Raw genomic sequence first — 15,166 nt, forward strand, 5'->3', positions numbered from 1 at the left:
GCCACACCGCCCCCAGCACCGAGCCACACCGCCCGCAGCACCGAGCCACACCGCCCCCAGCACCGAGCCACACCGCCCGCAGCACCGAGCCACACCGCCCGCAGCACCGAGCCACACCGCCCGCAGCACCGAGCCACACCGCCCGCAGCACCGAGCCACACCGCCCCCAGCACCGAGCCACACGTGTCCCTGCCGCAGTTCGGACTCTCCACCATGCCGCAGCGCCGGGACCGCGGCGTCCAGCCTTCGGAGGGCAGGCTTCCGTCAGTCGGAGCGGCGGATCCGGGGTTCGTGCGTGTTCTCGTTTGGGTCACTTCCCCGTCCTCAGCCGCTGAGCGCGCCACACCCGCTGGACCCGTCCCCCAGCGAGGCACACGTGGGCTGCTCCCAGTGGGTGGTTTTGTCTGTCTTGGTTGTAAGTAAAACCGTCACGGCCACATAAAGGTTTCACTGTGGACATGTTCTCGCTGTTCCTGGACGAGTACTCAAGGCAGGGCCGCTATCAGCGAGTCACTTGACGGGATCGGCGGGCCGGTCCGGCGGGGCCGCGCCACGCTGCGGAGAGTTACCTCGGCTGCCGCATCCTCCGCTTCCCACCCCGCAGCCGTTCTGTTAAGTGGGTGATTTTGTCGTGATGTTCACGCGCGTCTCACCGAAGTCCGGCGTTAAACACTTCTATCTGCTTATGTCCCACCAGTGTGTGTTCCTTTGTGAAACGGCTTTTGCCACTTTCAGCGGGGTTTGTGGTCTCCCCATCGCTGAGTTCTGAGATCGCATCGTAGAATCCAGACCCACTCTTTTATCAGAAAGGTGTTCTGCAAATATCGTCTCCAGTGTTTAGCTTGTTTTCATTTACTTAACAGTATCTTTTGAAGAGATGTAAACTTTGATGAAAACATATTGAGGATATAACTTTGGTGCAATCCAATTTATGATGGTTTTCTTTCATGTTTTTGCTGTTATAGCTAATAAATCTGCAGATCCCAAGTCACATGTATTTTCTACGCTTTCTTGTGAAGATTTCATAGTATTAGGTTTCGCATTTAGCTCTATGGTTTATTTTTTTATTTATTTATTTTAAGATTTTATTTTTATTTATTTATTTGTCAGAGAGAGAGAGGGAGAGAGAGCGAGCACAGGCAGACAGAGTGGCAGGCAGAGGCAGAGGGAGAAGCAGGCTCCCTGCCGAGCAAGGAGCCCGATGCGGGACTCAATCCCAGGACGCTGGGATCATGACCTGAGCCGAAGGCAGCTGCTTAACCAACTGAGCCACCCAAGCGTCCCTATGGTTTATTTTTTAATAGACATTTTATTTACTTATTTGACAGAGAGAGAGATCACAAGTAGGCAGAGAGGCAGGCAGAGAGAGGAGGAAGCAGGCTCCCCGCTGAGCAGAGAGCCCAATGCGGGGCTCGATCCCAGGACCCTGGGATCATGACCTGAGCCGACTGGGATCATGACCTGAGCCGAAGGCAGAGGCTTAACCCAGTGAGCCACCCTGGCACCCCTATTTTTAATATTGGTATGTGTTGAGAATTATTTTGTGTATATGGAAATTCAATTTTCAAGCACTCTATGTACAAAAGTCTGCCCCTTCTTCACTGAATTGCCCTGTTTTGAAAATCACCTGAGCAGGGATGTGTGGGTCCATCTCCGACCCCTCCACGCTCTTCCCTTCTGTGTGCTTTGCTGCATGGGGACTAGTGTCTTGGCTACTGTGGCTTCATTGTAAGCTCTGATATCAGGGGGCAAGCTTCCTTCAACATTTCTATTTTAAAAATTTTGGCTAATTTGCATACTTAGCCTCTCCATACAAAATTCTGAATAACCATGGGATTTGTGCAACAATTTTGCTGGGATTTTTACTGGGATTACATCAAGTTTGTAGATCAGTTTGGAGACTTGACCCTATCAAGTATTCTAACCCACGAACATGGTATAGCTTAATCTGTAGATCTTACTCAAATTCTTTCAACAGTGTTGTGTAATTTTAAGTGTATGGAATGTGTATAAATTTTGTTAGATTGTATCTAAACATTCCTGGTTTTGGTGCTATTACAAATAGCACCTTTTATTTCAGTTTCTGTCTGTTCATGGGAGCATTTACAAAGCTCCTTCTCACTGTGTGGATAATAGAAAATCCATGAAACCCTTTTGGCAGGTTGTGGTCATTGTGAACTCCAATCCCAGGGTGAGACGGAACTACTGCAGTGGCCCAAATGAGGAGCTGGCACACTTTCTCTGAAAATGTAACTCTAGCTGTAAGGATTTTCAGGCCATACAGTATTTAAGCAACTGCTTGGCCAGTGGAAGGCACGGACATCACATATGGGGTCAAGCACAGGGGGACGGGTGTGTCTGCTTCCTCCTGACCACAACGAGGTTTGCTGTTACACTGCAGCATCTGGGCTATACACGTGGGCTCATCCGGACACTGGAAAGCAAGTGAGCCATAAGGACGCTTTGGTCAGCACACAGGCGGTCCCCTGAGATCGAAGAGAGACTAAGAACCCCAGGAGGGATGAATGCTTTAAAAACTCATCAACACCCTCTTAGAATCCCAGCTCGTCAATTACCATCCCAGGTTCCTGTGGATTTGGCCCCCCCACCCCGCTTCCGTACATTGGTTACTGCCTGTCCTTGGATACCTCGAGAGTCACTTCCCTGCGCACACAGCACCACCAAATATTTGCAGAGCCAGGCAGTCACCGGGCAAGTAAAGACCTCACACTTACCTGTCGAGGAGAAAACAACTGAAAAGGAGTAAGGTGTGTGTGGCGTGTTTGTGTGCGTGTCCTGGACCAGGGCAGTATCCAACTTCTCCCCCACGCAGGACGGGGCTGCATTCCCACAGACAGGACCTGTCGGCCAACTCTTCAGAACGAAGCTGTGGCCTTCGCTGGACAGAAGCCCGCGGCAGCCAAGTGGAGAGGACGAAAGGCCGTCTCCTTGTAAGGCCTTGTCCTGTCGTTACCACGTGAGTGCACATGCATTTGCTCAGTGCCTACTACGGACCAGCCCTCGTAGCAGACTGAGAGCAAAGTAGGACAGAAACAGGGTCCCCGGCCCGGGGCTTCAGTTCTTGACAAACCCTGTGGGCTGGTGGGAAGTATCAGCTCCTGTCGGGGAGCGAGCCCTGGGAGCCCTTGGCCACATCTGGAGATCTGGTTGTCACGCCCAGGATGAGGGCGCTCCTGGCACCCCGGGGGAGGGGGCCAAGGATGCAGCACCCTACAGTGCCCTGGACAGCCAGGCACAGAGAAAGTCTGTCCCGAGGGCCAGCAGTAGTGAGCAGGAAAAACCGCCCATGTCACAGCCCCATCCCGCAGTTGTGCGCTGATAGGACAGGCGATGATCTCCCTGTGAGAATCTGCACTCGACACAGTTTAACTCGAATGAAACCTGTTACACTACAAACGTTCGTTTCTGCGAGGCCCAGCCGCACGGAACCCGGACAGGGTCCCTGACGCACTTGATGAGGAAAGAAGGTCCTCGCTCCTGCAGAACTAGCAGAATCCCCCCTTCCTGCAGGATGAAGCGCTGCTGGAAAGTGTTTCCTTCTCTGTCTGAGCTGCCTCTTGGGCCCTGTGCTGGGGACCTGGGTACCAGAGTCAGGGCCCGCGAGGCCAGGACTATAGGCACAGCGCCGGAGCACGGCTCTGAGCTGCCTGAGTGCTGGGGGGGTCATCCAGCTTTCCCCGTGCACGATGCACCTCGGCCCCCAGCCTGCCAGGGCCCCTTGCTGGGACATCCCTGCATCTCACCCTGCCGGGTCCTGCGGGACTCAGCCTGCACCCACCTCCCAGGGACAGCATGGCTGGGGAACGCCTTCGCTGGCCTCTGCACACGCTGCTCACCGATACTCACCATCCTGTACCACCATCCCACCAGTGGAACCCGCTCCAGCCGTGGCCTGGACAGGAAGGCCACCGGAGGTCACAACCCAGAGCTCAGACCATGTGGGTGAGGCTACCAGACCTGAGACAAGGGACGCAGAACACCTGCGTCACTGGTCCCAGGCCACATGCCTGCAGAGTAGCAGAGCTGCATGGCTCTGCGCACGCACGTACCACACATACGCGTGTTCGTGTCTCCTCACGGACGGCAAACACGCTTAGCTGAAACCTGGAATCCGTCTGCCTATAGAAAGTCCAGTCGGCCTTGACTTATAAGCTGCTTTCCAGGCTGTCCCACGGTCCTCACGACAGGACCGACAGGACCGTGCAGTGCCGTGAGAGCGGCGCCCTGCCGCACGCAGACCAGGCTGAGCTGGCCTCGTGGTATCCTCCGTCCCAAGGGATCTGGCTCTTTCTAACCGGGATGCGTTGTGAGCTGGGGGTGGGGGTCGGGGCAGACCCACTCTGCCTGGTCTTCCGTCCGCCCGCCCACCCGCCCAGCGCACGGTCTGCGCACGACGCACCCCCACCTGGGGCCCTGCCGGACCAAGGGGCGGGACTGGGCTGCGACAGGAGGCGCAGAGTCAGGAGGACGCGAGGCTGGACACAGACCACGCGAGTTTACGTTTTATTGTCGGTCCCCAGGTGGTGCCCCCCTGCCCGGGAGGGGACGCGGCGGTGCTCGCGACGCCGCGGCTACATCTGCCTCTGCTTGTGCTTCGGGTTCGCTCGGCAGTAGATGAACCAGCGGCCGCGCCTCTTCACCCGGTAGCAGTCCCGGCAGCGCTCCTTGATGACGCCCTTGGTCTTGAACCCCAGGGCGGGCTGCAGGCCGGGCGGCCCCAGGCCGGGCAGCAGGCGGCCGGGCAGCCCCGCGGGCCCTGCAGCGCCAGGGCGTCCGGGCAGGAGCGTGGAGAGCGCGCGGGGCACGGCCGGGGGAGGCCGCGGCCGGAGCAGGGGGCCCAGGGCGGACGCCAGCATCTTCGCCGCCAGCGCGGACGCCATGGCGCGGCCGGACCTGAGCGGGAGCAGAACGCGGTCCTGCGGAACCTCGAGCACCACCGGCAGCGGCGCCTCCGCCCCGCCTGCGGCCCCCGCCTCCCGCTGCACCCGCGGCCTCTAACCCCAACCCCGCGCCCCCGCCCCGCCCCGCACCCCCGGCCGCCGGCGGTCCGCGAAGGCCCCGGACATGCCCGCCCGCGGGGGACAACAGGCGGCCCTTTTCGGCCGCAGCGTCCGGGGAGCGGAGGGCGTGTGGCTATGGCCCACGCAGGGACCCCCGAGCCCCCGCAGCAGCCACCGCCCCGGCCCCGGCCCCTCGCGACTCCCGGCGCCCCTCACCTGAGAACACAGGACCGCGACGACTGGCCGCGCGCCTCGCAAGCGCCTGCGCAATGGGGCGCGGACGCCACCGCCCGGAATGAGCGCCAGGAAGAAAGATGGCGGCGGGGGTCACGTGGTCATTCCCTCGGTGCCGGACACAAAGGCGGAGTCTCCGGCGACTCCCCGGACGGCCTCCCGCCCCCGGCGCCGACGGGCTCGGGCCGCGCCCCGGGGAGCGGAAGCAGAGGCCCGGGACGCACGGGAAATCCCGGCCGGTGTAGAGCACGGACGCACCCGGAGCCCACGCAAAATCGGGGAGCACCCACGGCGCGCCCTCGGGGATTCCCGGGGAAGGCGGCGGGCTCCGGGGGCTGCTCCTCGCCGGCGGCCCTCGGACCACCCCCCCCCCCCCCCCCCCGCCCCCCGGGGGGGGGGGGGGCCCCGGGGCGCGCCCCCCGCGCGGGCCCCCCGGCCCCCCCCCCCCCCCCACGGCCCGGCCCAGCGGAAGCGGAGCCCGGCGCGCCCGCCTCCCGCCGCGGGCACGGGGAGCCCCGCGCCCGCCTTCCCGGCCGCTAAGGGCGCCGGGGCTGCAAGCCGCAGGCCGCCCGGGTACGCGAGGGGCGGGGCCGCCAGGGCTGACGGGGCCGCGGGGCCGCATCGAGTTCGCCGGCCGCTCCTTGCAGCCGCGCTGCCCCCGTGGTGCTCGCCGCTCGCTCCAGCGGGTCCCCCGCGGGGGACACCCCCGTGATCATCAGTGACCGGCCAGTGTGAGCCGCGCCCTTGCACCTCCCGTCCTCCCCGTCCCACCCCGGCGGGAACGTCCCGGCGGCCGCCGGCGCTCAAGCCGCGAGCACAGTTTCCCGCCTTTTCCCAACCGGGCCGCGGCCCCTGCCCGGATGCTCCCGCCGGAACGCAGCGCGCGTGCGCGACGCCCCGCAGCGCGCGAAGTCGGGCCGCCAGGGCCCTGCGACACGGTGCGCATGCGTCAGCGTGTCGGTGCGCCGGGTCAAGGGTCAGCCCACAAGATGGCGGCGGCAGTGACCTTCTGCCGGCTGCTGGGCCGCAGCGGCAGGGCGGCGCTGAGCCTGCCCCGGGGCGTCCGGTGCTTTGGGGTGCGCACGTCGCCGACCGGGGAGAAGATTACGCACACCGGCCAGGTAAGCGCTGCGGCGTGGAGGCCGCCCTCCGTCTCGGCTCGCGGTGCCCTCGGAGCCCGCGGCTGGGGGACGCGCTGGCCTGAGCGTCCGGTTCCCGGAGGAGCGGCGGCCGCGCGCGGGGTCCCGCGGGCCCGGGGACTGTGTGGGTCTTACGCTCTGACGCGCGGGGCGCTGAGGGCGCGGGGTTCCTGGGCGAGCCGCTGTCCGGCTCGCGTCTGCGCCGCGCTGCGTAGGGGCCCCCCGGAGCGCAGACACGGCCGGGAGGGACTCAGGGACCCCTGTCACCGCGCTGCCCCGGGGACGCTTTCCTGCGCCGCCGGCCGGCTGGGGAGGAAACGGGGGTCCCTCCGCTGCCCGCGTCTGTCCGCTCCTTCAGCCCCGCCTTGCCGACCCCCGGCGTCGTCGCCTCTTCCCTTCTTCGGTCTCTCGCCGAGCCGCGCCCGCGCAGCCGCCCTCGGTCCCTCCTGTCCTCGATGACAAACAGCCAGAACCTTCCGAACACACGCTTTTCCGTAATGCTAGCTGTTGCCACTCGGCGACGTTCAGAATCAGGCTGTAAAAATCTCGCACGGTCTTTCCCCAGGTCTATGACGATGCGGACTACAGGAGGGTCCGGTTCGTCGGTCGCCAGAAAGAGGTAAGGAGGTGAGGGACAGACAGCTGCGTCTCGGTGAAGCCTTTACGGAACAGCGAGACATGGAAGAGACCCAAGTTCTCAGACGAGACCCCGGGCGGCTCTGGAAGTCTGCGTTTCTGTGAAGTGCCCGCGCGTGTCTGTCTCCTGCTGTTTCCCCCGAAGTACTGGTGCCGCCGCCTCAGCGCAGTCTGGGTGTGTGTGAGCGACGGCGGCCCTTTATTTTCCTTTCATTTCTCTGCCTCATACTCCCCAGACCCCCAGATTAAAGGAAGTCATCATCAAGTTTTAAAAATTACTGTTTCAGTCCCCGTGTTGGGGTTTGCTTGTCATACTTCCTGCCGGACGGAGGAGGCCTTGTTCTTACAGGGACGGACACTCCCCAGCTGAAGCTGGCAGGAGGACCGTCCTGCCCTGAGTGGCAGTGACTGGTCCCGTACAGTGACGGCAGGAGAGAGGATGCAGATCGCGGTGTCTCCAGGAACCTGAGCTCCTCCTAATTCCTCTCTGACCTGGGCTGCCGGATCCGCAGTCCGCGGGCCGTGGTCTGGGCCGTCTTCCCCTTCCGAGTCCTTTTGTCCTCCGCAGTCACCTTGCGCCCCTCCTTCCCTCAGTCAGCCTTGTTAGCTCTTGTTACTTCTCAACGGTCAGTAAATTGTGTTTCCGCCCTCTGATCTTGGTCACACTGTCTGTTCTTAGATTCTCTTTTTCTACTTCCTTTCCTGCCTTTCGGGGGACAGGGTGGTGGAGACAGAGTTCAGTGCCTCGGGCGGAGCAGTGGGTCCTGACGCCTTGGGTAGCTCCTGCGGTCCGGCCCCGGCTCCCCAGCTCAGCAGTCCTGATGCGTTAGCAAGCACCTGGGTCTGTCCCAAGCTCCTGTCTGCTAGAGAGACTCTGTGGCCTCTGGTTTCTGATCGCCTTAGGGGGCAACCGGAGCAGCTGAAAACCAAAACCAACCAAATAAAATCAGAATTCGCAAAGCCAGTGGAGTGTGAACAGAGGAGGCAGAGCCGAAGGTGTCCCCTCACCCAGGTCCGGAGCCCCTGTCCTGTCTGTGGCCTTTTGCTGTTGCACATCACGTGTGTTCGGGGAGCACTGTTCAGTCGTACGGGTGCGCCTGTTTGTAAACGAGGTGTGCCGCTCGGGCTTGCGTGCGTGCCATGGACGTTTGGTACTTGGTGGTATTTTAAGATTGTTAGTGTTTCCCAAAGACGTTGTTTTAGAGGAGTTTTACGTGTACTGGAAACGGGGACACGAAGTGCAGAGGCTTCCCCTGGACCCGCCTCCTGCCAGGCGGCCTGTTTCAAGTAGCGCCTTCTGTCAGGGGCTGCGGTCGCTACAGCTGATGCTTCGAACACCTGACGGTGTCGACACGTGCGCTCAAGCCCGCGGTTCGTGTCGGGGTTCCTGTCCGTGCCGTACAAGCTGTGGGTTGTGACAGACACGTGTTCCGCGCCCGTTTTTACAGTGTCGGAGAGTAGTTTGCGTGCCCTGAGACCGTCTCACGTTCCACCTGTTCATCCTTCCGCCCCCCAGCCTCCGACAACCCCACATCTTGCTGGTTCTCTAGTTTCGGTCAGTTGTATTTTCAGAAACCCACCAAACCTGAGCTAAATCGGATGAACAAGGAGCGCGGAAAGCTGGAGAGCTGAGCTGGCCTTTGCAGAGGGACGCGGAAAGTATCTGTGTGTGGCTCTTGGCTACTCCTGGCCAGAGGCACCTCGTGCGGTTTGCGGCGCATCTGCAAAGGAATCCGTGCGGGCCGGTTCGGGGTCTTCCTAAGACGAGACACTCACATGCTGAAGAACCGGCTGCGCAGCTCCCACTGCTCGAGGTGGGCAGAAGCCAGGCCTGCCATGGTCCTGGGCCACCTCCGCGAGGCAGGGGGCTGGAACCGAGCAGATGCTTGTCTGAAGCTACAGAAAGCGTTTCCATGACTCTGTGGTCACATACATCAGACGAAAGGCGCACGTTTCCTGTCTTCTAGCAGAAGAGCGCGTGTGGACAGGAGACCGCGTGCAGAATGGCGGTGATGGTGACAACAGTGGGAACAGCAGCAGTGCCGTCTCTGTCACCTTGCGGCTCCGAGGACTTGTCTGGTCTCGAGTGTGGCTCCAGGCCGCTCTGACCGCGTCCGGATCTGTGCAGCCCCCCAAGCGCTGCCTGCCCCCGTCGGGGACCTCACTGGGCTGAGGGCGCTGGGTCCGAGGGGACGAGCCGCTAGGGAACCCCCGCCCCGGGAGGCCATCAGCGAGCGCGTGCGCTATTCTGTTGCTGCTGGGTTACGGCGACGGGGCTGGCGTCATTCGTGGGCATTAAAGATGCGCAGTGAGGCAGAGAGCCCAGAGCACTGGGAGGCCGAGTCCGTTGAGCACAGCTCCCCGTGCCTCCACTTGTGCAGCGATGACGGGGTGGCTCTGCCCAGGCGGGATCGCCCTTGCCGGCCATCGGGGCAGCGGGGACCCTCGCTGCCGGGGTGCTCTGGACATTTCCTGCCCGTCTCAGATGGCCTCCCGACCCCCGGCGGGCAGGTGAGTCTGGCTCACCCGCTGGGCACCTTGGTTCCTCACTAGCAGCTGGAAGGTGCCAGCCACCGCTGAGCTGAGGAGCGGTCCCCGTGGCACCGGTGTCCACCCGACCTGCTGTGTTTGGTGGAGTGACCTGAAGCCCGTCCACCTCAGAGGGGTCTGGACGTTGTGGACGCACAGCAGGGGCTGTGAGTGCTGGAGGGAGGAGCTCGCAGGCAGGGGTGCGTGCGGTGTGGCTGCGGGCCCCACCGGGAGTGACGAGTGTCCCTCAAGGGCTTGTAGCCCTTGGCTTGTTGGGCCTTGCGTCTCCTGGGCGCTGCAGAGTGGACCACTCGCCTGGTGAAGTGACTTCTCCGCTGAGGTGAGCCGGGCGCTGAGCCTCGAGGTCTGTGCCTTCCTCTGGCCTTCTGGCGGTTCCACGCGTCTGTGCTTGTCCTCAGCCTCTGCACTGGCCAGATCGCCCCAGGGCACCTGCAGACACTGCTGTACAAAAAGCCTAGGAGGTATTTTTGAGCATTTTCTCCAAATTTGTGTTAAAAATTAATTTGGATGAAAATATCCATTTTTACCGTGATTTAAAAATTACATACGTGTGTGTACCCACGTGTGTTCAAGGGAATGCAGATGTCGGTGGTACAGACCCCGGTCGTCCGATGCCGGCTGGGCTCCTACTGACTCCGGTCGCGCGTCTCCCCGAGCAGGGTTGGCCGCGTCCAGCACGGGGGTCACTCAGCGAGGCGGTTCCTCCTTGTGTCGGCGTAGGACTGTCTCGTGTGGTCCCGCGTCGTACGTTGTGTGTTTCGTGGGTGTGACCTCAGTGTGACGTACGCGAGTAAATGGCCCGTAGGAACCGTCACTCCCCAGAGCGCGGGCGAGACGACGGTAGCAGCCGCCACCCAATGAATTTGAGCCCATGTGTCTCTGTGCCCGGTCAGCTGGCCGCCAGGAGGTAAACGGGCAGGTAATTTCCCACTCGTGACGTTAGTGGCGCGTAAAGGACAACCCTGAGGCCGTGGGCAGTTGAGGGCGTGTGACATCGTCTGCCTGAAACCCGTGGTGCTGGCGGCTGAGGCAGGAGCCCGGGTGCTGTGATGTTCTCTGCGTTCATGCCCTTGGCAGGCCCGCGGTGCTCCTCCAGGGCGGCGAGACCAAGCCCTGAGCTGCCACCTGGGGTCGGCTGCTGGGTGCGTGTCGGCTCCGGGACTCTGCGTGCGCCTGTGGTCGAACCGAATCCCGGGAATGAGACGTTCGTCACGGAAGGTCAGGGTCACCCTGGGGCTGAGTGACAGGGGCAGTCCTGTGTCCGTCTCCGGTGTCAGCTGCCCTTCCCGCGGGAGACGGCGGTCTGCCTGACGGCCATGCTGGGGCCCGGGGGTTTGTCAGTGCGGCCTTCCTGACACGTCCCGTGTTACAGCGTCCCGTGTTACAGCGCAGGCTTCGTGTGTGGCATGCCCGGCTCTGCAGCTGAGGGGAGCGGGACCTCCCGGCCTCCGCGGCCGGCCGTCAGTGCGCGCGTAAGCGGAGCGGCGAGGCCGTGTGTGGGGCCGCTGTGCTCAGAGGAGCCTGTAGCGTGGCCCGGCCTCCCCAGCCGGCCGCGCGGTGTGCGGCCCCTCGGCTCCGATGGAGCCCCATGTCCCCGTAACCTCCTGCGGGGTTTGTAGAAACGAAACTTCACAAAGTCAGTCTGTAGCGATAATGAAGTTTTTGCAGAATGTCCACACTCGGTGGGTTTGGGACATTATCTGAGTCAACGGCAGGCAAGGCCGTCTGTTTCCGGGCAAGAGTGAGGGGCTGGCCCTGTGGGATCGCGTGTCCTCTGGACGGACTCTGCTGGCTTTAGAGGAGCTGTTCACGGAGACCGATTGTGCCTTTCTAACTTATTTCCAGGTTCCGTTAAAGTTCAGAGGTCCCAGCCCCCCTTTATTTGTAAACATTGATCCTCGTTTCCCTGTCTTCGCTACGGTGGGGCCTCTCCCTGTCGGTGGGGCTCTGGGGACGCGGGGCGGGCACCCGGCTGGGCCCCGGCGGCCAGGACTGACCGGCGCGGCGGCTCTGCCATCAGCCACCCACAGTACCGAGGTTGGTACTCACTGTGCGGCGGGCGGACGAGCCGGGCGGCGCTTACTCTGCGTGCAGCCTCCGTTTCCCGAATGTCTGCGCACAGTGTCACTCCCACGGTGGCTGCGGGGACGTCTGCCAGGAAGAGTAGTGGCCCCGACTGTATTCGTCCCGTGTCGTGTGCTGTGCACAGACGAGCCTCCAGCGTCCAGAGGCGGGTGACGTCCCAGATGTGGTCTCGCTGTTGTTTTCCGCCCTGGGTGGGTTGACGATGACGCGGGGTCTAGGGGAGCCATGAGCTGCCGCAGCCTGGGAGCCCGAGCAGGGGACACCAAGCCTGCGGACGGCTGAGAGTGTGGTGGGGGCGAGACGGGTTGCCGCGGACGGCTTTGGGGAGCACACGCCGTTGGAGGGGGCACGTACCTCTGGACGTCCCTCCTGCTTTTGCACGGCTCTCCGGGGTGGGAAGCTGCAGCCGTGGTGTGGGCTGGCCCCCCAGGGTGGGACACGGGAGTCGGCTCCATGACAGGGCTGTGGGGACGTTGGGGACCTTTCCCTACACACACACACGCACGCACACGCACACACGCACACGCACACTCGATGCTTTACCTTCCCGGCCTTGGGAGCTTTGTCTCCTGGGCCATGGCCAGGGAGGCTGTGCACGCCTGGCTCAGGGCGGGTCAGGTCCGAGCCAGGCGGGTCTCCTGGCCTGGGTCCCCTTGGCCACATAGCTCGTTGCGAGACACGTGACTTGCCCAGCCAGGTGTGCGAATCTGTTTAACGGAACAGACGTGGGCGGATAGTGTCATGGTCCCTCGTCCTGCGAGCCCGGATTGACGCAGCCGTTACCAACCAGGAGACTTCCCGAGGCGGCCGCGCTGCTCTCCGTGCTGATGGCCCACGGCCCGCTCCCCACCAGGGCCGCCGTTTCACAAGCAGGTCGCTGACTCTGTCCCGGCGAACCGAGTCCCCGGTGCGTGCGGACCCCACGAGGCGCAGACGCGACTGCAGACTACGGCGATCTCTGAGTTAAACGGCTGGTCGGAGGTAAAGAGCTTTGATGTGTCACAGTAAAAAAAAAATCTCGTGGCTGAGGACACGGATAAGCCCCAGGCAGTGCACTTGCTCACGCGTCTAAGTGTGTTTTAACTTTTAGATGTCGCCCCCCCCCCCCCCCCACAGACGCTCCCTTTACCTGCTTGGAAGTCACCTGTCCGAGGACCCGGGTCTCTCTCTGGCGTTGCCTGCGGCTGGGTCTCCCAGCTGCGGCACGTTGTGGGGTTCGGTGCCTCTGTTCTCGGGGTGTGGAACCGGCGTTGGCTGTGGCGGCTGCATCAGGTCAGACTCGGGGTCTCTTTACGAGGTCACTGTGTGGGGGCCGCCTGGCGTTTCGGGGCGGTGGCCGGTGACTCCGGATGGGGTTGAGGGTGACGCTGTCTTCCCCGCAGCTTCAGCGCTTTTGTGAAGACATGGGGTTAGCCTGGAGGAAGCGGCAGTGTCGATTCCTTCCGTGTCCCAGTTCTTACAGTGACATCCGTCCCTAACGGCGAGGTATTCATTCAGTCTTCCAATCTGCGAAATCACAGATTTCAGCGTATTTGTTGGGTTTCTGTCCCTGCAGTTGCAACCCCGTCGTCTCTCCAGTGTCCCGTGTTGTCCCGCGTTGTTCCATGTGGTGTTTCCCCAAACTGGCTGTCCTTTGGGTGTGGCCGAGGGAGTCTGCCAGAGCTTCCTTGCCCCGTGACCGCGGAGGGGCCCCTGCTGGCGGGGACAGCCGGCCCTGGTGCCTTTCTGCGTGTCACGGGTGGAGCGAGACGCGGGGCCGGGAGCAGAGCTGGTGCTGAAGCCAGGGGCGCAGCGCAAGGGCTCTGGTCCGCACCTTGGGTATGACCAGGGGCAAGTGTTCGTAATCTGGCTCCTGCCCCGTTTCTGCGAGTCTGAAATTGTGTCCGGACGGGAAGCGTCGCGTGTACGTTGAAGACCGCAGCAGTTGCAGATGCGAGTGCACGGGAACGTCCAGAGTATGCCTGCGCCGGCAGGACCTGAGTGTGGGGCCGTCCTCCACGTAGACTTAAATTCCGTGGAATTGTCCCGCTTTTGTACTTGGCTACATGAGATTTTCTTTCCGTCTTGTTCCAGGTGAATGAAAACTTTGCCATTGATCTGATCGCTGAGCAGCCCGTGAGTGAAGTTGGAAATCGTGTGATCGCGTGTGACGGCGGCGGGGGGGCTCTTGGCCACCCGAAAGTGTACATAAACCTGGTACCGTGTCACCTGTCCTTGCGGGTCTAGTCTAAGCTGTCCCGTCCCGCGTGGCCCTTGTGGCGCTGGCTCTCACCTTTCCTCCAACCACGTGGTAGGGACCACGTGATGGGCGCCCTCTCCATGGGGACGCGCTTAGCGTTGCCAGCACAGTCCGCTTTCCTGCCGCACCTGCGGCTTGATCTTCCTGGAACCTCATTTTGGAGGTTGTGCCCCCACAGGGCTTTGGTGAGGGGAGGACCGGGACGTTAGAGCAGAGGGGCGAGCGGGGGCTGAGGCTCAGGTCTGCCACAGCGTGGATGCAAGGGAGGGACGTCGCAGCACCCTGGCACCCCGTCTGCTTGTGGCCTGAGCGTGTCTGGACCGGACCCTGGCCTGGGGGCTGGTGGGCCTCTGCACAGCACCCCACCTGTTCCAGTCCGTTGAATCCTGGGCCCAGGGTGAAACCTCGGCCTTCACGGGCTGGGAGAGAAGACGGGCGCTGAGCTAAGGCCAGAAGACATGTCCTCGGGGCGGTCCTTGCAGATGACCCCGTGTTCCGGGGCCGGAGCTAGGGTTCAGGCCCCTGCCCACGGCTGGCAGCGAGTCGGGGTGGAGCAGAGTCAGACCTGGGCCCCGGTGCCGTGACGGTCCTCTGTCCCCGCGCGACCTCAGAGGGCTTAAGCCGTGTCTAGTTGAGACCCGAGCTCAGGCGCGGTGCACGCAGTCCCGTCTGATGCGGGACGCGTTTAGACGGGAGCAGAGCACGGGACGTGAGGTCTTTCTTCTGAATCTTGCAGGACAAGGAAACGAAGACGGGGACGTGCGGCTACTGCGGACTGCAGTTCCGACAGCACCATCACTAGCGCGGGCCGTGCGCACAGCGCCTCTCGCTGGGCCGAATAAACGGTGTTGGGACCTGGACGGCGAGCCACCTGCGTGTTTCTTTCCGAGAAGCGGCGTTTCCTCCGCAGCGCAGACCGCAGCGGGGTTGTCCTCGGGGCCGTGTCCTGCGTCTCCGCGGCCGTCGTCATGGCGGGGCCGGGCTGGGTGGCTCAGGGCCAGGTGGGAGAAGCACCACTCTGGTTCCGCAGACAGAATGGAGGTTTGTCAGGCGAAGGGCTCCCCGTTTGCCTCCGCACTCCGACCGGAAGACCGTGCTTGCCCTCCCCATCCCCACTGTCCCCGCCACTCACCTACAGTCACACTTCCCTCTGTCCTCTTGTCGCGGGGGAAGTGTGAGATCTTAAAGCCCGAAGCATCTGTGTTCACAGTCGCACGCAGGCCGCATCCAGGGCAGTCTGTGGAGTGGGGAGCAGCAGGGTC

General features: G+C 62.5%; 2 protein-coding genes across 2 annotated transcripts; one reads left to right on the forward strand and one right to left on the reverse strand.

Moving 5' to 3' along the window:
• Nucleotides 1-4,480: 4,480 nt before the first annotated feature.
• LOC111153451 (mitochondrial ribosomal protein L36) lies at nt 4,481-5,352 on the reverse strand. The gene is made up of 2 exons (XM_022512474.1): nt 5,238-5,352; nt 4,481-4,914 (listed from the first exon to the last, which is right to left on the reverse strand). The coding sequence occupies exon 2, from the start codon at nt 4,899-4,901 to the stop codon at nt 4,593-4,595; it is 309 nt and encodes a 102-aa protein (XP_022368182.1). The 5' UTR covers nt 4,902-4,914; nt 5,238-5,352; the 3' UTR covers nt 4,481-4,592.
• Nucleotides 5,353-5,710: 358 nt separating this feature from the next.
• LOC111153450 (NADH:ubiquinone oxidoreductase subunit S6) lies at nt 5,711-14,764 on the forward strand. The gene is made up of 4 exons (XM_022512473.1): nt 5,711-6,376; nt 6,960-7,013; nt 13,739-13,861; nt 14,641-14,764. Exons 1-4 carry the CDS (start codon nt 6,116-6,118, stop codon nt 14,704-14,706), a joined length of 504 nt encoding a protein of 167 aa, XP_022368181.1. The 5' UTR covers nt 5,711-6,115; the 3' UTR covers nt 14,707-14,764.
• Nucleotides 14,765-15,166: the final 402 nt, after the last annotated feature.

The sequence above is a fragment of the Enhydra lutris genome, unplaced genomic scaffold, assembly GCF_002288905.1.
Source record: "Enhydra lutris kenyoni isolate GAN:26980312 unplaced genomic scaffold, ASM228890v2 scaffoldscaffold32, whole genome shotgun sequence".
Lineage (NCBI taxonomy): Eukaryota > Metazoa > Chordata > Mammalia > Carnivora > Mustelidae > Enhydra > Enhydra lutris.

What these genes read in the sequence shown, in the direction of transcription:
- LOC111153451 (XM_022512474.1), bottom strand. Translation starts at nt 4,901, where the DNA reads ATGGCGTCCGCGCTGGCGGCGAAGATGCTGGCGTCCGCCCTGGGCCCC.
- LOC111153450 (XM_022512473.1), top strand. Translation starts at nt 6,116, where the DNA reads ATGCTCCCGCCGGAACGCAGCGCGCGTGCGCGACGCCCCGCAGCGCGC. An exon ending in AGATTACGCACACCGGCCAG is followed by an intron (nt 6,377 to 6,959) that starts GTAAGCGCTGCG and finishes GTCTTTCCCCAG; the next exon opens with GTCTATGACGATGCGGACTA. An exon ending in CGAAAGTGTACATAAACCTG is followed by an intron (nt 13,862 to 14,640) that starts GTACCGTGTCAC and finishes TGAATCTTGCAG; the next exon opens with GACAAGGAAACGAAGACGGG.